The sequence below is a fragment of the Perognathus longimembris genome, chromosome 7, assembly GCF_023159225.1.
Source record: "Perognathus longimembris pacificus isolate PPM17 chromosome 7, ASM2315922v1, whole genome shotgun sequence".
NCBI classification, from domain to species: domain Eukaryota; kingdom Metazoa; phylum Chordata; class Mammalia; order Rodentia; family Heteromyidae; genus Perognathus; species Perognathus longimembris.
In genome coordinates, this window is record NC_063167.1 from 9,993,748 (window position 1) to 10,021,708 (window position 27,961).

At 51.6% G+C, this 27,961-nt stretch overlaps 2 protein-coding genes across 5 annotated transcripts in view; both read left to right on the top strand.

Annotated features, from left to right (window-relative positions):
- Window positions 1-4,332: 4,332 nt before the first annotated feature.
- The window catches only part of Crocc (ciliary rootlet coiled-coil, rootletin), a 48,068-nt gene continuing 24,439 nt past the window's right edge, over window positions 4,333-27,961 (top strand). Inside the window, exons 1-13 of one of the 4 annotated variants that reach the window (XM_048350329.1) lie at window positions 4,333-4,366; window positions 14,726-14,867; window positions 16,244-16,398; window positions 21,873-22,058; window positions 22,157-22,240; window positions 22,327-22,388; window positions 22,479-22,644; window positions 22,922-23,028; window positions 24,846-25,082; window positions 25,418-25,514; window positions 25,748-25,813; window positions 26,336-26,569; window positions 27,138-27,337. In XM_048350329.1, coding sequence (XP_048206286.1) covers window positions 16,264-16,398; window positions 21,873-22,058; window positions 22,157-22,240; window positions 22,327-22,388; window positions 22,479-22,644; window positions 22,922-23,028; window positions 24,846-25,082; window positions 25,418-25,514; window positions 25,748-25,813; window positions 26,336-26,569; window positions 27,138-27,337 — 1,574 coding nt within the window. In that variant the 5' untranslated portion in view covers window positions 4,333-4,366; window positions 14,726-14,867; window positions 16,244-16,263. Of the gene's footprint in view, window positions 4,367-13,957; window positions 14,218-14,677; window positions 14,868-16,243; window positions 16,399-21,872; window positions 22,059-22,156; window positions 22,241-22,326; window positions 22,389-22,478; window positions 22,645-22,921; window positions 23,029-24,845; window positions 25,083-25,417; window positions 25,515-25,747; window positions 25,814-26,335; window positions 26,570-27,137; window positions 27,338-27,961 lie in introns of those variants that run through there. The other 3 variants (XM_048350326.1, XM_048350327.1, XM_048350328.1) reach the window with 3 other exon arrangements.
- Window positions 9,477-12,239, top strand: LOC125354633 (Fanconi anemia group B protein-like). Its single transcript, XM_048350330.1, has one exon. The coding sequence runs from the start codon at window positions 9,585-9,587 to the stop codon at window positions 12,117-12,119; it is 2,535 nt and encodes an 844-aa protein (XP_048206287.1). The 5' UTR covers window positions 9,477-9,584; the 3' UTR covers window positions 12,120-12,239.

A 27,961-nucleotide genomic window follows, 5' to 3' on the forward strand; every position in this document is an offset into this window, starting at 1 on the left:
GAGTCCACCCAGATTAGGTAGGTACTTGGCCTTAGTAAACTGGGGGTGGTTAACTCCAGTCATCTTCCTTTTTACCTGAGTTATATATAGATTAAGAACCCTCTGCAGTGAGCAGATGAGCATCTGGCATTCCCTAGTGGCTGGTCCTGGGGTCACTGGGCTAGGCACTACCTGGTGATTAGGAGTGATTGGTGGGCCGCGGCACTGTGATTCAACTGACTGCATCCTGGGTAGAGTTGTGCCAAATTCCTGGATTAGCACAGCAGAGACCAGGTCTTCACACAGATCTGGGTGGTGTGTGTGTGTGTGTGTGTGTGTGTGTGTGTGTGTGTGTGTGTGCAGCAGCCTTGGAGAGACAATGGGCTTGTTATTCTTCCCCAAATCTTGTGAGGTAGGTATAACAGTATAAAGAGCACAGGACAAGAAGCCTCTAACTTTGTGGGGGCAAGTGATGGTACACCTGAGACTCAACCTCTCCTGCAAAAATGAAGATAATCCTAGAGCTTGCTTGGAAGTATAGACCTGCTACATAGAATGAAAGAATATGGGGAAGCAGGCTCAGGGAGACCTGGAAGGAGGAGCGAACCCTAAGATTGACCTAATCTCTGCTGACCAACAGCTCCTAGCTCTGCTCCAGGCCTCGAGGCCTGCCCTCTAGCACAGTGTTATCTTCTAGCACAGGTTCTCAGAAACAGGTTCCTTTTGGATAAATATACTCCTAAATTCAAATATATAATCCTAAATATACTCCTAAATCAGGTGTTCTTGCCTGTAATACTAGCCACCCGAGGCTGACATCAGAGAATTGAGGTTCAAATCTAGCCAGTGCAGAAAAGTTGAGGAGACTTAACTAGCCTGAGTGCTAGCCCTGAGCCCCCAGTCCTGGCTTCTCCCCTAACTCTAGCCCCCCAACTACCTCAAACCCCAGGATTACTGGCTGGGGGTAGACAGCTCTGTTGGGGTGAGGATCGGGAAGGCGGGAGGGGGCGGGCTGAGATGAACACGAAGTGGATGGACAGTGGACAAAAAAAAAAAAAAAAAACACAAAAAAAAACTAAATCTCAAAGAGCTAAGCACGCTTTCCTAAGCCCCGCTCCTCGAGGTGAAGTGTCCCCGGAGCTTAGCTACTGGAGCGCTTGGCAAGCAGTGCTTCAGCAACTGCGCCTGCGCGACGAGGGGAGGCCCGGATTGGGGAGGGGAGGGCAGGCTCAGGACTGGGGATCGGGGTGGGCCAAAGGGGCGTGGCGAGCCAGGTCCGGCGGTCGGGGGAGCCCAGGACGGGGGCGGAGGCGGGGTGTGGAGGCCCAGCCTGGGGCGGGGCGCGGCGAGTAGCAGGGGCGGGGCGCTGAGGCCCAGCCGGGGGCGGGGCGCGGAGCAGGGCGGGGGGGAACGTGGAGCAGGGGGCGGGGCGCGGAGGTCCAGCCTGGGGCAGGGCGGGGCGAGTAGCAGGGTCGGGGCGCTGAGGCCCAGCCGGGGGCGGGGCGCGGAGCAGGGCGGGGGGGGGGAACGTGGAGCAGGGGGCGGGGCGCGGAGGTCCAGCCTGGGGCAGGGCGGGGCGAGTAGCAGGGGCGGGGCGCGAAGCAGGTGGGGGGGGAAACGAGGAGCAGGGGGCGGGGCGCGGAGGGCGGGGCTTAGAGGCCCAACCGGGGGCGGGGCGCGGAGCGGGGGCGGGGCGCGGCCTGGAGCCGCCAAAGTCGCGGGCCTTCAGCGCAGTCCTCCGAGTCCGGCCCGCGCGCTGGGCGCCGTCCTAGCAGCTTCTGCTCCACGGCCGGTGTTTCCAGCCGTGGCCACCACGCAGCAGCCCCTTGGGAAGCTGTGTGTGTTAGGAAAGTGGCAGGGAAAGGAAGGACCAGGCCAGGCTCGATCTCAACGGGCTAGGACACCGACCTTCCGCGGGCACGGAGGTGGGTGTAGAGATGGGCTCAGGAATGGGGTTTCACTGGGTCTAGCAGGGAGGCAGCGGTTAGCGAAAGTGCCACGCGATCCAGGGAGGTGTCGGGCTTTTCCCGACCGAGTATTTACAGCCAGGCTTAGATAGAGCGCCCTGCAGGATCTGTGTGCACCTAGGGAAACGGGGTGGGGGGGCAGGTGCTCCCGCTAGGAGCACCGCCGAGCACAAACCAACACCTACCGGCTTGTAGCGAGGGGCGAGCTTGGCGGTGCCGGCGCTGGCTCCCGCCACTCTGGGTGGGCGGAGCGGCCTGTCCCGCTGCGTGGGGGAGGCCTTGAGCTGAAGACCCCGCTGGTAGGACTCTGGGCGCTGGAGCTGATGGTGCCCGGCTGGGCGTCTGTGGTTACAGCCATTTCTTTGCCAGAGGGGCTGGTGCCTTTATGGGGTCCGGAAATCGACGATCAATGAGACCACTCAGATGACTATAGGGGATGGGAAGAATTTCATTGAGTAAGAAAGTACTGGCGCTGGCGCACCAGAACTGCACTCGAGGTGGGGATATCAAGATGCAGCCCCGAGCCATCTCACAAGGCTGCTTTTCAACCCCTAAACCACAGGAATTTTCCTTTCTGCCTAATTGTAGTGGCCCGTTAATTTCGGGAAGTGTCCAGGAACCAGTTAATTACTTTCGAGAAATACCCAGAAACCTGTTGTAAACAGGTCAGGGCATCTTGACCATAATGGAGCCCATCTGACCATCAGGTGATGAAACAGGATGTAGCTCTTCCTGGGGGGTTACAGGTGTGGGCAACTGAAACCACACAATACAGAGCAAAGGGCTAGTTTCAGAAAAGTTTTACATTGAGCAGTGACACTAATACTGAACAATATTAGCAATACTTGTGTAAAGTTAGTAACAGACCAATTATTTACATCACTTCAGTGCAATAGTCCTCTGGGATGCACATGGGTTTTTTGTTTTGTTTTTTGCCAGTCCTGGGGCTTGAACTCAGGGCCTGAGCACTGTCCCTGGCTTCTTTTTGCTCAAGGCTAGTACTCAGCCACTTGAGCCACAGCGCTGCTTCTGGCCTTTTCTATGTGTGTGTGTGTGTGTGTGTGTGGTGCTGAAGAATTGAAGCCAGAGCTTCACTAGGCCATATTCCCAGCCCCACATGGGATTTTGTTTGAAGAAACAAAAATTAGCTGCTGTCTCATGTGGAAGCTGACTGGAGGGAGCCATGAAGAAACGGTGAAACTGGGTCTAAATGGCACCACTTTGGCATCTAGGTGGATGCTAGGCATTTTCTAAGAACTCTATGGAGGCCATGTAGAACTTTTTTTTGGATTACAGGCGTGTCTAGAGTTGTGCTTCAGGAAAGTTGCTCCAGAGACTACTTGTCCTTGATTGCTTTTCTTAGATAACTTACCCTGGATTGCCTGATCCCCTAGATGGTTTGCTTGGCTTATGTGTAACACTTTTAGGTTTAAGGTTTGCTTTACTTATGTAAAACACTTCTGTTAGGTTTAGTTCCTCACACCTCATGTAGTTTTGGCCTATGTAAGCATTGTTCTAGTTGCATTCGGGGCTGCAAGTCTTTGGGACGTGAGTCCCCTACCAATTACTGGCATTTAAATAAAGATTACCAATTGAAAAGTGTGGCTTCTCTGTAACTCTATCAAATCCCCGAATAACAAAAGTTCACTGCTGTGTGGGGAAGAGCCTTGTAAATAAGGTATGGAAGGGTTTAAAGAAACAGAAGTTGGGAATGTGGCTGAGCGCTCGCTTGCCTTGCATGCAAGGAGCCCTGGGTTCGATTCCTCAGCACCACATAAACAGAAAAAGCCAGAAGTGGCGCTGTGGCTCAAGTGGCAGAGCCCTGAGCAAAAAGAAGCCAGGGACAGTGCTCAGGCCCTGAGTTCAAGCCCCAGGACTGGCAAAGAAAGAAACAGAAGTTAGCTGGTGTCACACGTGGGGACGGCCATGGAAGCCGACGTGAAAATGGCTCGAGCCCGTCCCGCCTCGCCCCGTCCGGGCAGCGCTCCCATGTAAAGCTGGCCGACGAGGGCACTGGTTGTTTCGGGAGCAATGGAGAGGGGCGCCCGGCCGTTCCCGCTGGGCTTCGGGCCTGGTCGGGGACGCCACTCGCTCACGCCGCCCCAGCGGGGCGCTTTCCCGCCCGTGAGGCCGTGGGACTCGGCCATCCGGGCTGGGCGGCCTCCGGGCGCCGTCGCCTCACAGCGGCGACCTCCCCGGCGCGCGCCCGGGTCCGGTGAGTCAGTCGGACCGAAGGCGGGAAGGGCAAAGGCGGCGGGCGGCCCTGGCCACGCCCCTCCCCGGGGCATCCCCCAATCGGGTGCCTTGGCCGCTCGGCCCCGCCCCCTCTGGCCCGGCCTCTCGCGTGGCTTCTGCCCCGCCCCTCAGGCCGGGTCGGGCTCGCTCGTTGGCGGCGGCGGCGGCAGCGGCGATGCGCCAAGGTAGGGGCCGTTGGCGCGCGTGCGCGCGGGGAGGGAGCTCGGCGGGCGCTCCGGGCAGAGCCGCCCGCGTGCGGGACCCTGGTGGCGAGTGCCGGAGCGCGGGCTGGAGTTGTGAGGGCCCTGCAGTACCCCGAGGTGTCCGGCGGCTCTAGCGGTCCCGCGCACCCGCTGCCTCCCATCTCGCACGGTTTTCGCGGGCCGCTAGGCGGCCGGAAGCCGGGGCGTCGCGAATGCGGGTTCGCCCAGCCGAGGAACCCTGTCACCTCCCCCCCCACCCCCGGGCCGGCGGCGCCGCCCCCCGCGCTCCGGGCCCCGCGCGGCCTTCGCGGAGCTGCCCGGGACGCCCAGGCCGCAGGGCCTGCGCGGCTTCTCCCGGCGGGCCGGGGCCGCGCCGTCGCTTCGCACAAGCTCCGAGGGCTGAGGGGTGATGGTGTGCCCCGCCTGCGACCCCGGCCCCCCGCCCAGTGGTGTCCGGAGGCCGGGGCGGGAGGGCCCCGCCGGCCGGCTGTTGACGCCGAGATTTCCCGTGTCCCTCGGCGGAGCTTAGCCCGGCTCCCAGCGGGCCTGATCCGAAACAGCGTTGCGGCAGCGGACGGGGCGGGCGGGGAGTGGGGGGGAGTGGATGAGGGTGGGCGCTGAGGGCTGCGAGGAAGAAGCCAGAGAAGCCCGCCCGGGGCCGTGCACCTCCACCTCAGTCCTCTCCTTCACCTAGCCCTTCCCGCCTAGCCCTCAAACCCCGGGCACCCAGACTGGGTCTGCCTCCCGGCTGACACTTACTTGCCCCAGGCGACTCCAGCTGGTCTGGGGATTGTTGCCTATTCTTCCCTCCCCCTCCCCCTCTTTCCTGTAGTTTCTTTTGCTTTTTTTTTTTTTTTTTTTTTTTTTTTTTTGCCAGTCCTGTGGCCTGAACTCAGGGCCTGAGCACTGTCCCTGGCTTCTTTTTGCTCAAGGCTAGCACTCTGCCACTTGAGCCACAGCACCACTTCTGGCCTTTTCTATATATGTGGTGCTGAGGAATCGAACCCAGGGCTTCATGTATGTGAGGCAAGCCCACTACCACTAGGCCGTATTCCCAGCCTCTATAATTTCTTTTTCAGGTTGACTATTCCAGTGGTACATTCCTGTTGCAGGTTTTTTTTGTTGTTGTTGTTTGGCTTTTAGATTTTGGACTATTTGCATAAATGCTATATCTTCAGGCCTGGACTCAAGTCTAAAGAAAATAGCATGTTTCATATAAACCTTAGCCACATAGCAGAAAAGTAGTGCAATGTTTTTTAGAGTGCCCATGTTTGATTTGTGTGTGTGTGTGTGTGTGTGTGTGTGTGTGTGTATTTTGAGTCAAGGTCTTTATATGTATCCCTGTCTTACACTCTTAATCCTCATCTCCACCCCATGAGTGCTAGGATTCTTGGCATGTGCCACCAGGCTGGGCTGTCCCTGTGATTTGACTGACCCATCCCTAGAAGTCAGATGTGTGAACCACTGACCTCATGTGGGGGGTGATGGCTTATGCCAATAATCCTAGCTACTCAGCAGGCTGAGATCTGAGGATTGTGGTTTATAACCAGCCCAAGGTTCTTTTGTTCCAATTAACCAACAAAAAACTGGAAGTGGAGCTTGTGGCTCAAGTGATAACGCACCAGACTGGAGTAAAAACGCCAGGCAAAAGCGGGAGGGCCTGAGTTCACAGCCCAGTATATGCACACACACACACACACATCATTTTGGAGATGAGGATGTGGCTCAGGTGATACAGCCCTTGCTCAGCAAGGTCAAGATTCTGAATTTTAACTCTCCAGTAACACCAAAATAACATTTTAAAAAAAGTTTTGGATATTGGAATGTTTTAGTTTTTTTTAAATTTTTCTGTATTGTCTCATTATTTATTCACTGATTTCATCCAACAACTGTTCATAGAGCATTAGGCCATAGGCACTGTGGAAATAGCAATGAATAGAGCCAACTTGGTGCCTACCCTCAGATGAAGAGAATGTGCAGAATAAATGACTACCAGTGGAGAAGATTACTTCAGCTGGGAGGTCAGGGTTAGCTGTCTCATGATAACACTTTTGAGCCTAGGAGTTGTCCAGTATTCAAAGAAAGAAGAGCAACCCAGGCAGAGAAAATGCCAGATGCAAAGATCCTGATCCTGAATCGAGCATGTGTTTGAGTATTCAAGATTGGCATGATTGGGGAAGTGGTACATTCCTGTAATCTCTACACTCTGGAGAATCTTGAGTTAGAGGCCAGCTTGGACTACATAATAAGACTCAAAACAACTGAAACCAAAAGAAAGAGATAAGAAGAGATCGGGGGGCCAGGACTAGACCCTTGTAGGCTGTGGCAGAACTTTGAACTTCATTTTAGATGTGACAGGAGCCATGAATGGGGGATTGAGCAGAGAAGGGACATGAACTGTATGCAGAATAGTGTGTGTTGGGAGGGGAGAAGTCCAGAGTAGAAGCAGGAGACCCCCCTCAGGAGACAGCAGTCCAGGTAGTGGTTTATATGGTGTATATCAGAAACCAAGATGGTATAGGGCACACAGTAAAGACTACTTAATGGTATAGTTGCAGGTAATTTGGAACCAGGAAGACCTGGGTCTCTGTGCCCTCTTGGTGAGTTTAAGCAAATTATTTAGCTTCACTGAGTCTTTTTTTTTTTTTTTTGGCCAATCCTGGGCCTTGGACTCAGGGCCTGAGCACGGTCCCTGGCTTCTTCCTGCTCAAGGCTAGCACTCTGCCACCTGAGCCACAGCACCCCTTCTGGCCGTTTTCCATATATGTGGTGCTGGGGAATCGAACCAAGAGCTTCATGTGTAGGAGGCAAGCACCAGCCCTCACTGAGTCTTAATGTTGCTATCTATAAAGTGAAAACAGGGCTGGACTCCTGGCGCTGCCTAAAAGAGCACAAATAAAAACTTCAGATGTGGCTGGAAATGTGGCTTAGTGGTAGAGGGCTTGCCTAGCATGCATAAAGCCCTGGGTTTGATTCCTCAGTACCACGTACAGAGAAAAGGCCAGAAGTGGCACTGTGGCTCAAATGATAGAGGGCTAGCATTAAGCACAGAGAGGCTCAGGGACAGAGCCCAGGCCCTGAGTTCAAGCCCCAGGACTGGCCAAAAAAAAAAAAAAATCAGATGTAATTTTGAGGGCACAGCTCATGGTTGGTTCAGTGTTTTTGTTATAATTTTTAGTTAGCAACCAGAAAATAAAGGAGTGTATATTAAGTAAACCAAGTGTCTTTGCAACTCTCAAGTAAAGGTCTAGGGGCTCTTTGTCTAGCCCCTGCAGAGGGCCCTGATAAAGGTATGTTCTGAGGGTGGCTGAGCCAATCTAGACAAAGACTGCAAAATGTCTTTATTCCTCTCTATTCATCAAACAATGGCTGAGGAATGAGAAGCAGGCACAGGCTCTAAAATGGATACTTAGAAGAGCAGTTACACTAATGAATAGTAATGACACCAGCAAGAATAGCCAACACTTGTCCCTGTGCAGCTGTGTGTAGTAATTAAGGTAACAATAGCTGCTGAAACCTCAGAGCCTTCACACGGTAGAAGTTTATTTCTCATTCCTGAAGTCCTGTTCTGTGTTTGTTGGGTGGCTTTGTATAGAGGACTTAGAGACCTACACCCCTCCCATCTTGTAGCTCCTTCCACCTTAGAGTTTTCTTCCAGCTAATGGATTGGGAAGAGAATTCCACGGGGAGGCTTTAACAGGCTGGTTTGAACTGGCTCACATTCTTTTTGTCTTAAGTCTGTTGGCCAGGACTTGATCACATAGCCAAATACTCTTTGGTAAATGGACAGCATTTTCTGCCACACCATATTTAGGTACATAAAATATTTCGCTAAGGAGCATCTTACTTAATTCTTATGCTGTTTTTGTCAGGTACCAATTACCCCATGTTACAGAGGAGGAAACTGAAGCTGTGAACTGAATTGTGAAGTCACTGTGCAGGTCTGGCCATAGTTGAGGAGGTGTTGTCAAGTCTGTGGGCCATACAGTCAGGTACTGTCATAGTGCTTAGGTAATTTAGGGAGGAAAGAAGTTTAGCTCATGGTTCTGGGAACTCACATTGGTGACTTGATTCCCACTTTGGTCTAGGTGTAGTCTTGGCTACATCTGGCAAATGCTTTGTACTTTATTACAACATGGTAGAAATAGAAGACACAGAAGAGACAGAACAAGAATTGGCAGGTCCTGCTCTATACAACCCACTCTTGTGATAACTAACCCAGTCCCCTGAGAAAGGTATTCACCATTCTGACCAAATCTTCCCTCTTTTCTGCCCATGCGTGAATGCATGTGTCTGCGCATGCAGTGGAAAGGCCTACCCCTCAGTTACATCATAGTATATTCCCTTCTTAAATATCCCACTATCTTTCAACTCAGATTGCAGATTAAGTTTCAACATGAGGATTGGGGCTATGGCTTAAGTACTAGCCTTATAAGAATAGGGCCCTGAGTTTAAGATTACTCAGTACCATAAAACACACACACATACACACACATATACATGCACACATAATAAACATGAGCTTTGGAGGGGACAAAACATGTTTGATAGCAGATGTTGAAGATAGAATATCCCAATTCCCATGAGAAATTCAGTTTTTTTATTTTATTTTTATTTTTATTTTTTTAAGAATCGGATGCTGGGGATGCAACGCGCTGGCGGGAGGTTTGGAGTCACAAAACCCTGGCCCTGGGTGGGGCTTCCATAACGTGGCTACATCACCCAGGCTTTTGAGGAAGCCCTGAAACAGTGCCTCAGTTTCCTCATCTGTAAAATGGGATACTAATATAGTGCCTATGGCATGAAGACACCCTGTGGAATCAAAGGATGAATCTGAAGTGCTAAGAACTCCTAGCACTACTCCCTGGAGAAGAAAATAGTGGCAGTATTCCTTGAGAAAGGAATGTAGCCATTGATTAAAAACATCAACTGGAATCAGTTTTCATTTACAAACTGGATCAACGAAAATACTTTTTTTTTGGTCGGTTATGAGGCTTGAACTCAGGGCCTGGGTACTATCCCTGAGCTTTTTTACTCATGGCTAGCACTCACAGTGCCACTTCGGGTTTTCTGGTGGTTAACTGGAGATAAGAGTCTCACAGACTTTCCTGCCTAGGCTGGGTTCAAACCATGATCCTCAGTTCTCAGTTTTCTGAGTAGTTAGGATTACAAGTGAGAGCCTTTGACTGGCAAAAGAGCAATGTCATTCAATCAACAAGAAAGACTCTTATGTTATAATGGGGAAGTCCTTATTTTCCAGTTGTCTAACGGGAATTTTTCAGATAAAGTATCTGCAGAGACATCCATATTACGTGTTAGAAAGATAGCATTTGACAGTGAAACCAGAAAGTTTGTCCTGAAGTCCACTGGATTCTGTCACATACAGAAAGCAAGCTCTCATTTAAAAATTATATGTTGCAACTGTGTGTCAGATTTCAGAACTGGAATTAACCTCCCTTATGTTTTGATACAAAAAAAATCGGATGGTGTTTTCAAATATTATTTGCTGTTTTTCCACAACACCAATAAATTTGAAAAATGTTTAAGTTTTAGTCTAGACTATGAGATGAATGACAGCATAAGAGTCCATAATGGCCCTTTAGTTTTATGGCAATATGGCAAGACATTCTACTATATCTCTTCCCAAATTGGCAAAATCACTAGCATATCAACTAATTGGTCTTCTATTCAGTGGGCAGGTGAGATTCAAAGTCTAGGTATGGTTTTATTGGCACGAATGGAATATACCTCAAAGCTGTTACAATCCAGTTATGGAGTTTATAATAGCAAGTTTTGTATGTATTCTCTTCAAAGTCAAAAAATATTAAGTGATACCTGTATTATTCCTCCTGCTTATACTACTGTGGTAACTTACATTCATGTCTGTACAACTGAGATTGTCAACAACCAGTTAAGAATGTCTCTGATTGCCCTTACTCGAAAGAATCAGCTCGTTTCATTTCACAATGGGACACTTAAAAGTGTGTGCCAGCTTCCATTTGAAGATCCTTGTGCAGTTCAATCCTTGGACTCAGGTGAAGGAAAATTCTTTTTCATTGTTTTATTTAGGACCAATCATGTTTGTGCTGTTTCGAAAAAGAACTTTCAGATTACTGCTAAGTGGGATAATTTTAGTTTAGTACTGGTGGATGACTTCATTGGAACTGGGAGAGAACAGGTACTGCTCCTTTTTAAAGATTCTTTGAATTCAGATCCCCTGACTTCATTTGAACTAACAGATCTTGACAAAATAAACTATTCGAGTAAACCAGTGGAGTTTTATGAAGATGATTTGTTGGAAGAGCAATATAAAAACCGTTGCTTGGTGATTCCACCTCTGCAAAGAAGAATAAAAGCAGGTTTGGGTTTAACTCAGGAATTCAAGAAGCATATCTTGCTTAAGGAAAAATTTATTTTGAAATCTTGCAAAGCTTTAATAAACTTGACTCAAGATGACAGTACATCAAATGCAGAGGAGCAATGTCTTGTTCCTTTTTGTGGGGAAGAAGACTTTGCCAATACCTTCAGTGAAAAGTTGCCAGATGCTTTTCAACATTCAGAACAGCAAATAGAGAAGATATGGTATCGTGTATTGGATGGTAGCTTAATTGTTGGAGTAAAAACCACATCTTCTTTGAAGCTATCCCTGAATGAGGTGACTTTGTCATTATTAATAGACCAATCCTATAATGCCATTGTTCCGGTTATTGAGTGTCAAAACAAGGTGATTCAGTTGAGTATGGATTCTTTCTCAGAACCACACTGGAAGCCATATGAAATAGGGGTGGAGGCAAAAAGGATCAAGTTGAACAAGGAAGAAGGAAGCTTAATTGGTGAACAGCCATCTAAGAAGGAATATGAACAGATAATTACTGGTGTAACATCTCTTTCACCACTTTTAGCACTCAATAAATTTTCTTGTGTTGTCCTACTGCAATTTAAAGAGAGAAAAACTGGTAAGTATCCTGAAGATCGTTTTGTTTCATGTGGAAGACTTTGTATAAGTCTCAAAGATCTTTCAAGTGAGAAATACCTACTGACATTTCCAGAGAAGAAACTGATACAGCACATGGAAGATCTTTTTGCATACCTGACAGTGTTGAACAAATACTGTTTTCAACTTACCTCATCATCTGGCAGTGCCTTGAATTTAATGAAGATGTGGCTTATAGAATACATGAAATGTGAAGTCATCAAAGAATTTCCAGAAATGTGCTTTTGTAAAGAACCAAGGAATGTCTACGGGACACTCCTCAACTGGAAACAAAAAACACCATTTAAAGGAATTTTAACAATCTATACTAGGAATCAAACAGTTTTGTTCCAATGTCTTCATAATCTTACTAGACTTCTCCCTATCAATTGCTTCTTCCAAAAACTAAAATCAGGAAGTGAGGATATCCTAGTTGATAATTTTGCATTAACTTTAGAGAATGAACTAGTTACCCTGGCTTCTTTTTCTACGTTAACCTTACACAATTTTGAAAGCAACTTTGTTCCAGAGCATGAAGCAATCAAAGAAAAGAGTAGTACCAAGACCACTTCTCCCGAGACAGAGGACAAAATCCATCTGTTCAGAAAGGAATTTGAGAGAGAAAAGAGAAAAGTGGTAGAAATGGACCTAAAAATGAGTGGTGCCCATTATAGAGAAATGACTTTGAAATTAGCTGAGATTCAGTTGCAATCAGACTTGGTTGCACAAAAAATGACTTCTCTTTCATTGACAAAGTTTTGATTTCCTTGTTATATGCCTCTTTTGTAAAAATAAAGTATACTCTAAAAAAATCGGATGCTGTAGAGGTTGGAGCAGTGTACATTCATGCAAGGTTTAGCTGTGACTTCTCAGGACCCAAAGAATCCACAAGGATTCTTGTGGGAGAGGCTTGGAGTTACCCAGGGTTAGTGTCACCTGGAGCCCCATCCAGTTCCCTTCCCTCATCCCTTAGAGCACTGGTTTGAAGGCTGAACAAATAATTCAGTTCAATTCACTAAGCATATCTGCTTGTTGATCTCTACATACAGGGGCTGGACAGCCTGACCCAGGCGTGTTCAGGCTCTCTGTACTGTGCTGCAGCGTGGAGGTGGAAGGCCCTTGCATGTTCTTTTTCTTTTTTCTCCCCCCCCACCCCGTTATTTTTGTTTTGTTTTGTTTTTAGGTCTTGTTACATAATGTAAGCTGGCCTTATTCTCTTGCCTCTGCCTTCTTAATGCTAGGATTACAGAGATGCATCACCACATCTGGTTTCTTTAGTTTTATAGTGGCAATTCTGCCTGTCTAGCATAGTTTTGCCTAAATCTGGCTTGCTTTCCTTAGCAACTTGGTGGTACTTGGGTTGGCCTACTGTTTTCCTAGATTCCTTAGTTGAACATAAGGGATCTGGTCTGAACGGATGTTCATTTATGCTCAGTTTGAATAAATAAGTGAGTGCCCCAACTTCCGGGCACCTCAGTGTGCTCATGTGGAAATAGGTTGAGGTGAGGATTAGTGAGCTCACATGAACTTGCCCCTAGAGCAGAGGGCACCTTGAGACCAGGGCCCACGGAGGGATACTAATGAAGATAGGAATAGCAACAGTCTTTGAAATAGGACTGACCGCCTGCCTAATGTGGTTCTCAATCCCTTGCCTGACCTTCCAACGCTCCTTTTTGTGTGCCAGTACCAGGGTTTGTACTCAGAATCTTGCGTGCTCACTAACTAGCTTTTTCATTCATGCTGGGACTCATCACTTGAGCCATGCCTCCAGTCCAGCTCTTTTACTGGTTGATTGGAGATAAGAGTTTTGCATTTTTTTTTTTTTTTCTGCTCGGGCTGGCTTCAAATCAAGATCCTCAGATCAAACTCCTGAGTAGCTAGGATTGTAGGCGTGTATGCGTGGGCACCAGGCCATCCTTTCAATGCATTTACTCACCTATTTATTTTCCGTTATGATGCAGTCCACATTCAGTGCATTTTAATCCGCACAATTACCTGATGTGGGAGGTGCTCTCCTGCCCATTTTGGATTTGGGCAAACTGGGGGCTTACAGAGATAACTTGTCACTGCACCTACCCATAGATGGGACCCCAGATCAGATACTCCCGAGCCGCGGGCCTCACCACTGGGCCATACAGTCTCTTTAGTCTCTTTACTACGGAGGAGCCGGGGAGGACTTGGGGACCCAGGTTCCTGGGGGACGAATAGAATCAGCATTTGTGTTAGGTTCACGATGTGCCTCACCGGCCGTCACACTGAGGCTCAGAGACATGCCGGCCATGGGACACAGCCAGCCTCGGGGTGGGGGTGGCATAGGATTGGGTCCGAGGGGGCTCCCAGCGGTCATGCCGCCAGCGTTCGAGGCCTTTTCCCCGGCACCTGTAAACACATTCCCAACCAGCCGCGCCCGCCCGCCCGCCCTCTCGACTGGGGACGCCGCCCCCTGGAGCGGAAGGCGGGGAGAGGAAGGAGGGGGCTTCCTAACCTCCAAATCCTGCCCCTTCCTTCTCCGCTCCACGCGGTCCCCTTTCTCCCCCGGCTCGGGACTGGCTGTACCCCCTTCCCCTCTCTTCCGCCCCTTCTCCCGCCCCCCCACCCCCCTCCGGCTCGCCGCGCTTCCCGCGCCTCCCACTCGCTCCCGGGAAGCCCCGCCCCCTGCGCGATCACGTGGGAACGCGCCGGATTTAAGCTTAATCTGCCTGTGTCCAGCGCAGCAGCCTAGCTTGGAGGCCGCCAGCCGTGCTGAGCTGGTTTTGGGGCCCTAGGAACGGGGATTGGGGAGGCCCACAGCCGCCTCCCCATGAACCTGGGGCTGGCGAGCTCACCTGAGGCCCAGCTGGCACTAGAGGACGTTATCCAGGTGGGTTCCTGATAAGCTTGTCCTGCCCAGACCTGGGAGCTGGTGGGAGGTAGGGTTTTGTTTTTGGGGAGTGGGGGGAGGAGGCGATGGGGGAATCTGTAGTGGTGGAGTGCACTGGGGCCCCAGCCTGGAGCACAATGGCTTTGCCTCCCGTATTCCAGTACTCTGGTAGGGGGAAGGGTTTTACTTGATCTGAGAGTTCTGGTTGATCCCTGGCAAGTAAGATTGTGAGACATGTAGGAGGGGAGCTGGACTGGAGCCCCCACTCCTCTTTGCTGCCCCAGATGTGGGGTTCCTAAATTGATTCTCTTCTCTGGCCCCCAGGGTGCCATTGGGTGGGGGTCTGGTAAGAATATATTCCCAGGGAGCTCTATGTGATTCTAACTCTCAGGCTTGTGCTCCTGAGGGTTTCTTGGGCACACATATTTTGGGCCACTGGACTTTGCCTCTTTCCCTCCAGGCCAGGCAGCCCAAAGTACCAAGTCCCAACAAGTCTTCTCTTCTGCAGACACTGGAGAGCAGTGTCCTGGGCCCAGGCCAAGAAAAGGACCTGAGCATTCAAGACCCAGCCCAGGCCTCCCAATCTGCCAGCCTGCCCGCCCACATCAGGGAGATCATCGCCAGCAACTTCTCCCAGCCTGAGTGCCCAGGTGCCACCCCCTCCTCTGTCACTGCCGCCTTCTCCTCTTCTCCTGGCTCACTTTTCAGATAAGATGGAGGAGATGCTAGTGTCAGTTTTGTGAATACTCACTAGGACCCATTTGATGGAGGAGGAGATGGAGGCTGACATGTCATTTGCCACTTATCTATCACCCTGTAATGCAGCTAGTCCCACTTTGCTTGCCTGCAGCCAACTGCAAAGATGGAAACTCAAATACCATGCCATGTTCCTCCCAAAGAGGATGTGGGTGGCTGAACGAACCTGAGATTACAGGGAGGGGGAGCTCAGCTCATACCAGACTTGTGGAGAGGTTTGATGGCCCTGCTCTCCCTGGTGGGCAGCGCATACAACCTCTTGCAGCCTCAGGGCACATGTGTTTTTGGCTTTGGCTGCTGTGCTGGCAGCTGGGCCTATGATGTTTTGCAGCAGTCTGCGTTTAGCTGCCATGTCAGGTACCAGGGATATCGGGACCCTACAGCCCCAGAGATGAGAAGGCTTAGCTCTCAGCCCAGGATGGAAGAGCAGCTCTGTGAGGTCTGTGGTGTGTGTCCTGTTCTCCCAGGATTAAAGCAGAGCCTCTGGCCTTCCTTTTCCTCTTCCTTAAAACCTGACCTAAAGCTGGGTGGTGGCTCATGCCTGTAATCTGAGCTCTTCAGGATGCTGAGATCTAAGGATCGCAATTTGAAGCCAGCCTGGGCAGGAAAGTCCATGAGACTCTAATCTCCAATTAACTACCTAAAAAATAGAAGTGGAGCTGTAGCTCAAAGTGGTAGAGTGCTAGCCTTGAGTGAGAAAGCTTAGGGACAGTGGCCAGGCCTTGAGTTCAAGCCCCATGACTGACCTAAAAAAGACAAACAACCAACAACAAAACACCTGGCCTACACTATCTTGAGCCCTGGCCTTAGAGGTTATGAGGAGCCTTGCCCTCCATCATGACTTTCCTACTTTGTTGACAGGGTCTGGTTACTATTCCACCCATTATACAGATGAGCAAAACTGAGGCTCGAGAAGACTAGTTATCAGAGAAGGAAGGAACAATGACGCAGGGCTTTGTGTTCGAGGGTGGAGTGGTAGAGACAGGCCCTGAACTCCTAGGCAGTCTTCCTCCTGTCCCTCCCAGCCCTGCAGGGCCACACTTTCTGTAATTGTCCCCACTTAGGCCTAGTTCTCAACCACTCAGGCCTGGTGTGACAGCCACTTCCATCCAAGCTCCTCTTACCCCAAGAGATGAGTAGGGTGCCTGGGGTGGGGGGGCAGAGGGGGTTCCACTGCAGCCATGGGTGTGGTTGGTCCCAGGGGACTGCATCTCACCAGGGCCTCCAGCTTCTGGTAGAAGCCAACTGTGTGTCTGCTGTCCATTGCCAGCCCTACTGCCTGCCCCGGAGATGGCCTCGCTGCTGTCCCTTCAGGAGGAGAACCAGCTGCTGCAGCAAGAGCTGTCCCGTGTGGAGGACCTGCTGGCCCAGAGCCGAGCCGAACGCGATGAGCTTGCCATTAAGTACAATGCAGCCAGTGAGAGGGTGGGTGCTTCTGGGGGTTGGGAGCTGAGATGGGGCTCCCCTGCTGGCAGGAAAGGGCCACATCTCTACCAGGCCCACAGCCTGGGCAAGGGGAGAGCCCAGGGACAGGCTGGCCTGGATTCAGATTGCACCCCTGCCGACTTGAACAGCCTCGAGCCAGGTGCTCCCCTCTGGGAGTCTGTTTTCTGTAGGGGGGATGGCAGCATGATGAGGAGTTTCTATGTGGAATCAAGGAGATACTGGAGTAAGTGCCTGGCACCACGGGTGTTTTATTTCCATCTGCCCCAGGCCTACACAGAGGAAGATCCCTCGTGGCCCTTCCTGCCCCTTGATGCTCTGAACATCATGGGTTCCCATTTCCATGGGCTTTGGGGTTGAGGCAGTGACTGGATGTTGAGTGGGCTAGAATGGGCACCTGTGCCATCCTTCACAAGATCTGCTGTGGCTCCTCCTGGCGATGAGGCCTGGGCAGGGGATGAAGGATTAGCCAGGCCTGTCCATGTGTCCAGACTGGACATGTAGCTCCCTGCTCCCTGGGCCTGTGCTCCCTGGTCCTGGGGTGGGAGGTAGGTGAGGACCAGGGATGCAAGATACTTTGGATGCAGGTGCTGTGTGTTGGGCCCCAGGCTTGTGGCATGTGACCCTGGAGATGTTGATAGTGGCTGAAGATTGGCAAGACTTGCATGAGGGATGAAAGATGGGTGCAGATGGGAGGCCATAGTGGTAACAACCATTGTAAGAGAGCAACCACTTATTTTTTTCTTTCTTCCTTCCTTTTTTTTTTTTTTTTTTGTCGCTTGTGGGGCTTGAACTCTGGGCCTGGGCGCTGTCCCTGAGCCTCTTGGTGTGCAAGGCTACCATGTGAGCCACAGCACCACTTCTGGTTTTTGAGTAGTTAATTGGAGATAAGAGTCTAATGGTAACTTTTCTGCCTGGGCTGGCTTCAAACCACAATCCTCAGCTCTCAGTCACTTGAGTAGCTTGGATTATAGGCATGAGCCACCGGCACCTGGCTAGGAACCACTTCTCAAGCGCCTGTTATGTGCCTAGTGTGTAATAGGTCCCTTAGATGTAATGCACTGAGGTCAGGACCATATGATGTCCACTTAACTGAGGAGAAAATAGAGAACTAGAAAAGGAAAGAACCATGCTTGGGTTGCAGTTCAAACAAGAACCCAGGTCTCCTGGCTCCCAGCCCAGGCTCTGTGTTATGCTTGTTTCCTGGGTGTGAAAGGAGCCATCGGGATGCCCTAGAACCCCTGGGTGTGAGTAGCAGTGCCAGCGTTGGCCCAGGACTCCTGAGCTGAGCCTGTCTGTGCAGGAGCCTCTGTACTCATGCTGTGAAGGGAAATACATGTTTCTCTGTGTGGTTGTGGGGCGTGCTTAGGTCTGCTAGCCCAGACAAGTCCCTTCACTTGTTGGGACTTGCTGAGGAGCATCTTGGTGGCCCAAGGTGGCCCCTAGCTTTTTGGGATAATACAGAGCTCATTCTTCCAGGGTCTGGAGGGGGTATGGAGGAAGGCTGGCCCAAGGCCTGCATTGTCAGTGGTGATGGGGCCCTGAGCCAGCCTATTCTGGTTTAGGCCTCTGTTGGCCCTTGGCACAGTGCTAGCCCCCCTAGCAGCAGCCTTTCAATTGCTGTCTGCAGTGACTTTGAAGCCAGCAGAAGAATGGAAGAAGAGTGAGAGGTGGCCGGGCCTTTCTCTTCTGGAACCCCACAGCTGGGGCTTGGGCTGCAGCATGGGGAGGGGTGATAGCTGAATTAATCTAGAAAGTTCCTTTGTGTTGGCAGAGGATGGGGAGCTAGCTAACATATTTGAACCATCATTGAGTTAGAGTGAGGTCCCACCTAGAGGCAGAGATTGGGTGACAATAACTGAATGACTCTGAGACCTTTCCCTGGGGAGGGGAGGGTCACAAAGACCATCAGAACCTGGGGGGTCACAGTATTTATTTATATTTTATGTATGTATGTTTGTATGTATGTATGTCAGTCGTGGGGCTTGAACTCCGGGCCTGGGTGCTGAGCCAAAGTGCCACTTGAGGTTTTCTCTCTTTTTTGCCTGTTGAGACGTTTTATTTTCTATTTATTTTTTTAAATTAAATTTTATTGGCAAAGTGATATATAGAGGGGGTACAGTTACATCATAAGGTAGTGAGTACATTTCTTGTCTTATTTGTTACACCTTCCCACTTGAGGTTTTCTGGTGGTTAGAGATAAGAGTCTCACGGACTTTTCTTGACCAGGATGGCTGGGATTACAGGCGTGAGCCACTGGTGCCCAGCTAGGGATGGCGTTATTACAGATGGGGAAATTGAGCCCCTGCGGTCAGTGTGGTGCATGGTAGTGCAGTCACAGGATGTCTCTCCCAGTGCCTGCAGGTGGCAGGGTCTGCCCCGTGGCTGTACTTGCATGGTGGCTGGGGTGGAAACACCTAGAGATGTTATTCTATTTCTTTTTTTTTTGGCCAGTCCTGGGCCTTGGACTCAGGGCCTGAGCACTGTCCCTGGCTTCTTCCCGCTCAAGGCTAGCACTCTGCCACTTGAGCCACAGAGCCACTTCTGGCCGTTTTCTGTATATGTGGTGCTGGGGAATCGAACCTAGGGCCTCGTGTATCCGAGGCAGGCACTCTTGCCACTAGGCTATATCCCCAGCCCACATCTATTTCTTTTAAACTCTACAGCACCCCTGAGTCAGGGCATGGAGTGGTAGATTAGGATCCATGTCCTGCTAACTGCAGGTCCTGCAGGGAAACTGAGGCAGGGATTCCCAGAAACCACCTCCCACAGCTGAAAGGACCTCAAGATCCCCAAGAAGCAGCTGGAAAGAGCAGGAGAGAGTAGCCTTGACTCCAGAGGACGGACCCCCTGGATTCCCTGGTGTCCATGGTAACCTGGCCCGTGTGAATTGAATGGGGAAGGGAGGATTACGGTTGCTAAGGGAGACAGTAAACTTTCATGCTGGCTTGTGGCAGCCTCTTTCCCTTTTGAGAATGCAAGTGGAATTGAAAGGCTGATTTTTGTGAGGAGTGAGGTGTGGCCTGTCTTTCTTTGAGCACTGGGGGAGGGGTCCCCTCCACATCACAGAAACTAGCACTGGAGTCACACAGAAGTGCAAAGCTATGAAAGCGCATACACCATGAAAGTCAAAACCTGAACTGGAGTCACACAGAAGTGCAAAGCTATGAAAGCGCATACACCATGAAAGTCAAAACCTGAAGCCTGTACTCCTAGCTAGCTACTTAGGAGGCTGAGATCTAAGGATGGTTTGAAGCTAGCCCAGGCATTCCTCTGAGACTCTATCTCCAAGTAACCACCAGAAGAAAAATGAAGTAGCACTGTGGCTCAAAGTGGTAGAGTGCTAGCCTTGAGCACAAAGAGGCTCAGGGGCAGTGCCAGGCCCTGAGTTCAAGCCACATGAACAACAGAAAAAAAAAAGTCACAACGTTGACACACGTAGGACATACTACACAGAAACACCAACCCACTACACAGATACACTCAGGTCCATGAAGTGACCATACCCACAGACAGGTACCATGAGACCCCACACAGGCACAGAGCAGCTCCCCAATGTCCCCATACTCCAGTCATGTACCCACTGTGCAAACAGCACGTGTGTTGTGTCTCATGAGTATAAGTCAGTACAACATAGCCCCCAGGGAGCCACGCAGAGATATACATATGCACAAAACGCATATGCACAGAGCCCAGACCCACTTCTAGAACTCTCGCAGTGGTGCCCCTGCCCCCTCCCGACACACTTACATGGACACATCAACTCATGCCCTGGTACACACAGATGGCCGTATCACCGTACTACAGCATAGAACTACAGCCCAAGGCCATATCCACATGAGAGCCAAGACATGTTGAATTGTCAGAGACACACATGATCCCATGTGGAGATAAATGGTGAAACATACCCCACTCACGGCATCCACACACCCGTCTTGGGCCACCACCATGGATGGGTGTGGATACTGCTTCCCCTCCCCCACTTGGCAGGCTTTGTGTAGACACTCGCCAGGAGCCTGGAGCCACTATTAGGCAGAACCTCCTACTACCAGCTCCCCCGCAGCCTTAGCCTGCATCCCGTCCATCTCATGAAGTTCCTACGCCGCCATGGTCAGCCCCTCCTCCTCATTACACTGGGTGTTTTGCATGGGTTGAGAGAATCCCCTGGCTAGCTGGGAAGGTGTCCTGTTCTAACGGGGTCTAAGGATGACGCTGTGGTGCAGGGAGTAGGGCAGAGGCTCCTAGGAGTTCAGGAAGAGTAGGAGTGAGAGGGCTTGAAGCAGGTGCTGGAGATGATGATGTTATGGATCTTAGTGCTCTGCTCATCTTTGTCACCTTGGGACATTTGAGAACACCTGCATGCACTGTGTGTGTGCTTGTCTGCACTCTTCCAGAACAGGTTCCTATGTATTCATGCTTGATTCATGATCTCTAAGTATTTACTGGATTTGAGCCATACCACCCTCTGGGCACTGTTCTAGATACTAAGGTATAATGGGGAATAAAAATTCAGGCTTCTGGGGCTGCAAATGCGGCTTAGCAGTAACAGTGCTTGCCTAGCGTGCATGAAACCCTGGGTTCAATTCCTCAGTACCACATAAACAGAAAAGGCTGGAAGTGGTGGTGTGGCTCAAAAGGTAGAGTGCTAGCCTTGAGCAAAAAGAAACCAGCGACAGTGCTCAGGCCCTGAGTCCCAAGCCCTAGGACTGGCAAAAATAAATAAATAAATATTCAGACTTTTAAGTCAAGTGCAGTGTCTCATGCTTGTAATCCTAGCTGTTCAGGAAGCTGAGACTGGGAGGATCAAAATTTGAGGTTAGCCTAGGCAAAAAGTTCACAAGACCCCTCAAAAGAAAAAAAAAAAAAAGCTGGAGATGTTAATGTGTGCCTGTCATCTCAGCTATAGCAGGAAATATAAGAAAGGAAGATGGTCCAGGCTAGCCCTGGCAAAAAGCAACACCCTATCTCAGTAATAACCAAAGCAAAAAAATAAAGAGGGAGGTGTGCCTCAGGTGGCAGATTGCCTGCCTAGCAAGACCAAGCCCCAGTGCCACACAAGAAACAAAAAAGGAAAAAAAAAGAGAAAAAATTCCAGGCTCCATTTTCTCCCTGGACTCTGTGGGAGAGAGTGGAGGAGACATGGCAACAGATGGAATCCTCCTGAACCACAGTGGGCTCAGTGTTCTGGAGGAGAGGGATGTGGTGCGACGGGCTCTCTGTTTCTCCCCAGGTGCGTTTCTGGTTTGCATGCATGTAGTCATGAGCTTCCTGCGTGCCCTCGCATGCCTTGTCCGTATGCATATGTGCACTGCATCCTGGGCTTGCCTCTTGTGCTTGCTCGCCCCCCGGGTGCTAAGCTGTCAGCCTGCAAGGCATTGTGGGTGGCATCCCCTGCAGAGGCCTGTGCCTGCCTTCTCCGGCCTTGCAGGCCTCTCACCTGGGGCCCTTCCCTGCAGCTGGAGCAAGCTGTGCGGCTGGAGTCTGGGGAGCTGGAGGTGCCAGAGCCCAGGGGGCTGGTACGGCAGAGCGTGGAGCTGCGGAGGCAGCTGCAGGAGGAGCAAGCCTCCTACAGACGCAAGCTGCAGGCCTACCAGGAGGGCCAGCAGCGGCAGGCCCAGCTAGTGCAGCGGCTGCAGGCCAAGGTCAGGGCCACCCACTCCCACTCCTGCCCTCACTTCCCTTTATCCTGCCCCCACCCAACCCCCCTCGGGGGCTCATGTTGCTTCCCTCTGATCCCCAGATTCTGCAGTATAAGAAGAAGTGCTCGGAGCTGGAGCAGCAGCTTCTGGACAGATCCACAGAGCTGGAGCAGCAGCGGCTGAGGGTGGGTACCAGGGTGGGACAGAGGCAGGTGCCTCCCCCTTCCTTTCCCCTCAGCCTTCCAGCCTGATGCTCCTCACCCCTACCCAGGACACAGAGCACAGCCGAGACCTGGAGAGTGCCCTCCTCCGCCTGGAGGAGGAGCAGCAGAGGTGAGGGTGCTTCAGGGAGGGCACAGGGTCGGCAGGGGCCCCCTTCCCCACGAGGGAGGGAGTGGCCACTTGCTCCTTTGTTATGCCAAGGAGTGCCAGTCTGGCCCAGGTGAATGCTATGCTTCGAGAGCAGCTGGACCAAGCAGGCTCTGCCAACCAGGCTCTGAGTGAGGACATTCGCAAAGTGACCAGTGACTGGACCCGCAGCCGCAAGGAGCTGGAACAGCGGGAGGCAGCGTGGCGGCGTGAGGAGGAGGTGTGCTGGGAGCTGGCTGGGGAGCCTGACCTGGGCGGGGATGGCCATGGAGAGCACGGGAGCCGGGCCAAGTGAGCATGTTAGCAAGAGTCACAGCCATCAGTGTAACAGCAGGCCTGTGTTAGACTGCCGTGTGCCAGGTGCACATTTGCTCCTATTGCTTGTGATAACGGCGTACATAGGTGCCATCATCATCCCTTCCATCACAGTCAGAACTGGGGGCAAGGGGGAAGGGACTGGCCACACCCAGCCCCTCTCTTGCCTCTTCTCTCCCCAGACCTTCAATGCCTACTTCAACAGCGAACACAGCCGCTTGCTCCTCCTGTGGAGGCAGGTTGTGGGGCTTCGACGGCTGGTCAGCGAGGTGAAGATGGGCACGGAGAGGTGAGGCCTGGCTGGGGCAGGGGACAGCTCAGGACTCTGTAGTACCTGCTGACAGACCCTTCTCCAAGTCCAATTCAACTCAGCATACCAGGCCCAGTGGAGATACAGAGGCGGCTAGTGTAGTAATCAACTCTTGCATGGGATTTACTGCAACTAGGCCCTTCATAGATTTAATTTCTCCTAAGAGTACTGAATCCCTGTGAGGTAGGAACTGTAATGCTTTCTAGTACAAGTGAGGACACAGAGGCTCAGAGAAGTTGGGTGATCCTCGGGTCACACACAGCAGTAGGTTAGGATTGGGAGCCCCTGGTGTGTGTGTGTGTGTGTGTGTGTGTGTGTGTGTGTGTGTGTGTGTGTGTGTGTGTGTGTACTGGTCCTAGAACTCACACACAGCAGTAGGTAGCTGGGTTAGGATTGGGAGCCCCTGGTGTGTGTGTGTGTGTGTGTGTGTGTGTGTGTGTGTGTGTGTGTGTGTGTGTGTGTGTGTGTGTGTGTGTGTGTGTGTGTGTCTTGGTCCTAGAACTTGAATTCATGACCTGGGTGTTATCCCTGAGTTTTTTTTTTTTTTTTTTTAAGTTCAAAGCTAGTGCTCTACCACTTAAGCCAGAGCTCACTTCTGGCTTTTTTTTTTTGGGGGGGGGGGTGGTTGAGCCTAATCTGGAGTTATTTTATCACAGTAAGAGTCTCACAGATTTTCCTGCCCAGGCTGGCTTTGATCTCAGATCTCAGCGTCTTGAGTAGCTAGGATTACAGGTGTGAGCACCATTTACCTATAATTGCTTTGCTGTGTTTGTTGTTTTTTTTGCTGATCCTGGGGCTTGAACTCAGGCCCTACGCTGCCCCTGAGCCTCTTTGTGCTCAAGGCTAGCACTCTACCACTTGAGCCACAGCTCCACTTCCTGTTTCTTCTGAATAGCTTATTGGAGATAAGTGTCTCATGAACTTTCCGGCCTGGGTTGGCTTTGAACCTTGATCCTCAGATCTCAGCCTCCTGAGTAGCTAGCATTGCAGGTATGAGCCACTGGTGCTTGGCTTGCTTTGCTGGTTTTTTGTTGGTTTGTTTGTTTTGTTTTTTTCTGGGCTAGGAGTCTTTATTTAGCTATGCCCAGCATCTGCTCTCCACCATCAGGATGGTAAAGAACAGCACTGAGCCTCAGTAGGGTTGGGTTTTTAAAGATAAAAGCTATGCATTTTACAGCAGGTAGTTACATATCACACACAGGGGGTCAACTTTGCTGCTTTGAGACAGGGTTTTGCTCTATAGCTCAAGCTTGTCTGGAGCTTTAGATCAACCGGCCACAGCTTACTGAGTAGTTAGGATTATAGGTTTGAACCACTATTCCCAGTACTACCTCTGTAGAAGATGTTTGTGACATCCATTATACTGAAAGGTGGCTCCATGTCAGGCTAAGAGGAGCTTGCCTGCCGGTTCTCAGTGACAGTGTGCCATGAATGAACACACCATCACTTATTTATTGGTGATTCTCTTTTGGTGGATATTTAGGTTGTTGCCAGTATTTGGTAATGTCACAGAGACTCGCCTGTACATGGGCTGTTCCCTGTGTTGGAGTAACTGTAAGATGCCTTCTTAGAGGTGGGGTGGGCAAGGCCAGGAGCCTCTGCAGTTGATTTTTTGAGCTTAGTTGTCCTGCATTGTGGCTGCTCTCACTGTCAGCTGTGTAGTGCAGAGCGAGCCTGTTTTCCCACAGCCTCATTCACACTTTATTCCCCAGTTTGCTAGTGACAGATGGCGGTGTGGCTGCAATTTGCTCTTGGGAGTCACTCTCATCCCATCCCCTGTCCTGTGTCCCTCCTAGGGACCTGCTGCAGCTGAGTGGGGAGCTGGCCCGGACCTCACGGGGTGTGCAGGAGGCAGGCCTGGGGCTGAGTGCGGGGCTGCAGCTGGCAGAGGACCGGGCCGAGGCAGCTCTGGAGAAGCAAGTGCTGCTGCAGGCCCAGCTGGAGGAGCAGCTTCGGGTCAAGGTACTTCGAGAGAAGGAGCTGACTCAACTGCAGGTGCAGAGTGACTTGAACAAGGCTGACCTCAGTGCCAGGTGAGTGGTAGTAAAGTCCATTCAAGGCCAACTTCCCTGTAGAGGGGTCACTTGGAGTGTTTTCCCTGGACTGGCATGCAGGAGCTCAGCCAGCCTTAGCCTGGGCTCCCTGTTTGATATTTAGAGGGCTGTCTCCCATCAGAGACAAAACACAGGACCCCCAACTCCTGCCTCCTGGGCAAGTCCCAGGCTGTTTCCTTATTCCTGTTTTACAGGTGGTAAGTCTGAGGCCCCAAGGGTTGTGCTCAAGATCACATAGCTGGGGAGGTGGGGAGCGTGAAGGATACAAGCTGGTAGTTACCTCGTTCTTCCTCTGTTGCTTCGGGTACCTCTAGAGTGACAGAGCTGGCTCTGGCAGTGGAGCGCCTCCAGAACCAGAACCTGGAGAAGGATCGGGTCAACAAGGCACTGTCTGAGAAGCTCGAGGCCCTGGTGAGATGGGCCACCTCTCCAGGGCACTGCCTGGCTTGGTCCCCCTCTGTGGGCTGGGCCTGGGCTCTTTTTCAGGTGTTTGTGTGACTGGGATAAGGCCCTGCTTCTCTGAGCCTCACTTGTTCAATGAGGGCAGCAGGGCTGTGTGTGGGGCTCACCTAGAGGACAGGGTGGAGGGGAGATGGGGTCTCACGTGGGACTGAATCGTGACCACTGTTTTTGTCTCGCTCCAGGAGCAGGCAGCCTTGGAGACGGAGGATGGAGAGGGGCTGCAGCAGACTCTGAGGGATTTGGCACAGGTAGAGCTGGTGTGCAGTCCTGGGCCATTGAGCGCACTGAACGGAACTGAAGGGCGTGGGGCTAGGTATCTCCACTGCTGCTATTCCACAGCTCTGCCAGCTCAGTGGCTTCTGCCCTGGGAAGCCTGAGACAGTACTGGCTGAAAAATGTCTTTTCAACAGACACCTTACCTGCCTGGCTGTGGGCAGTGCTAGTAAAGAGGGTGCACTCAGGAAAGCTGCTTAGAGCAAGGGAACTTTGTGGGGGGGGGGGAGGTGCGGTGGGTGCTGGTCCTGGGGCTTGAACACAGGGCTTGGGCGCTGTCCTTGAGGCTAGTGCTCCATGACTTGAGCCTCAGTTCCACATTTTGGTGGTTAATTGGAAATAAGCATCTCACAGTTTTCCTGCCAGGGCTGATCCTCAGATCTCTCAGCCTCCTGATTAGCTAGGAATAGGTGTGAGCTACCGATGCTTACCAGCAAGGAAACTTTTGAGAGGTATTGACTTCTCCGAGCCTACCTCCCTGTGCCATCCACCTCTAGGCTGTCCTGTCTGATTCCGAGAGCGGCGTCCAGCTAAGCGGCTCAGACCGCACAGCAGATGTCTCTGACGGCAGTCTGCGAGGGCTCTCAGGACCCCGCACCCCGTCCCCACCACGGCGCCCCTCACCGGGCCGTGGCCGATCACCCCGCCGAGGCCCATCCCCTGCCTGTTCTGACTCCTCCACTCTCATCCTGATCCACTCTGCCCTGCACAAACGCCAGCTGCAGGTCCAGGTAGGGAGCCAGCGCATTCCCCTATTCCCCTGCAGGTGGGGCTTAGGGCCTAGGGGTGGGGCCAAGGCCCTGAGAAGTATTAACTGAGCCTTTGGGGGGGGGAGGGGGGACGGTGGCCTGGGAAACTGGTAAAGGGCAGAGCCCTGGGATGAGCTCTGAGTGGGAGGTGCTTGGGCCGTGGGGGTGAACCTAGTGTGGGAGGAGCTGGTGATAGAGTCCAGGACTGTACAAACCAGAACCCAGCAGGAAAGGCCTGGGAGGAGGAATCAGAATCAAAGATGAGAGAGCTTGGGAACCTGGGGCAGAGGTGCAGGAGCGTGAGTGGAAGCAGCATGCTAGGGGAAGGAGCCTGGGTGCATTAGGGGTGGAGTCAAAGCCTAGAAGGGAAAGAGTAGGGCTTTTTCTGACCTCCTGGGGGTTCATTTCTGAATCACTTAGGCCCGCAGGGAGGTCCGGGCTCCACTGTTTGGTAAGAGCTCAGGAGAGTGGAATTCAGCCCGGGTCTTATGGAACTAGCACAGTGTAGGTGAGCTTCCCCTGTTCGAGTGCTACCCCTGCTCTGCTCCAGGACATGCGCGGGCGCTATGAAGCAAGCCAGGACCTGCTGGGCACCATGCGGAAGCAGCTTAGTGACAGTGAGGGTGAGCGGCGGGCCCTAGAGGAACAGCTGCTGCTCTTGCGGGACAAGACGGATGGTGCCACCCAGGCCCAAGAGGATGCCCAGCATGAAGCCCAGCGTCTGCGCAGTGCCAATGACCTTCTGAACAGGTGTGCAGGGAATTTGGGGAGGCTGGGGGGGGGGGGGTTCTAATCAGTGTTTGAGCGTAAGGGCAGCCCAAGCCAAGCAGAGCCAAGGCTCTGCTCTAACAGATCACAACTAGCTATAATTGCCTTTTTTTCTTTCTTTTGGTGTCAATACTGGGGCTTGAACTCAGGACCTAGGTACTGTCCTTGAGCTTTTGTGCTTAAGGCTAGAATTATACCACTGGAGCCACAGCTTGACTTCTGGCTTTTTGGTGGTTAATCAGAGATAAGAATCTCATAGACTTTCCTACTTTGGCTGGCTTTTGAACCATGATCCTCAGCTTTTAGCCACACATAGCTGTAGAACTTGTTTTATACCTTATAGAATTCTGTTGATATCCCTGTGGTAGACTGTTTCCTGGAGGTTATTTATCTACTCTGTAGTGCTGGGGATGGAACACAGAGCCTAACACATTCTAGAAAGCACTCTACTGCTGAGCTGCGTCCCCAGCCATCTTGGAGATTGTGTGTGTGTGTGTGTGTGTGTGCAGGCACACCATGCACACATGTGCATGTGTGTATATTCCAGTCCTGAGGCTTGAACTCAGAGCCTAGATTATGTCTCTGAGCCCTTTTTGCCCAATCTAT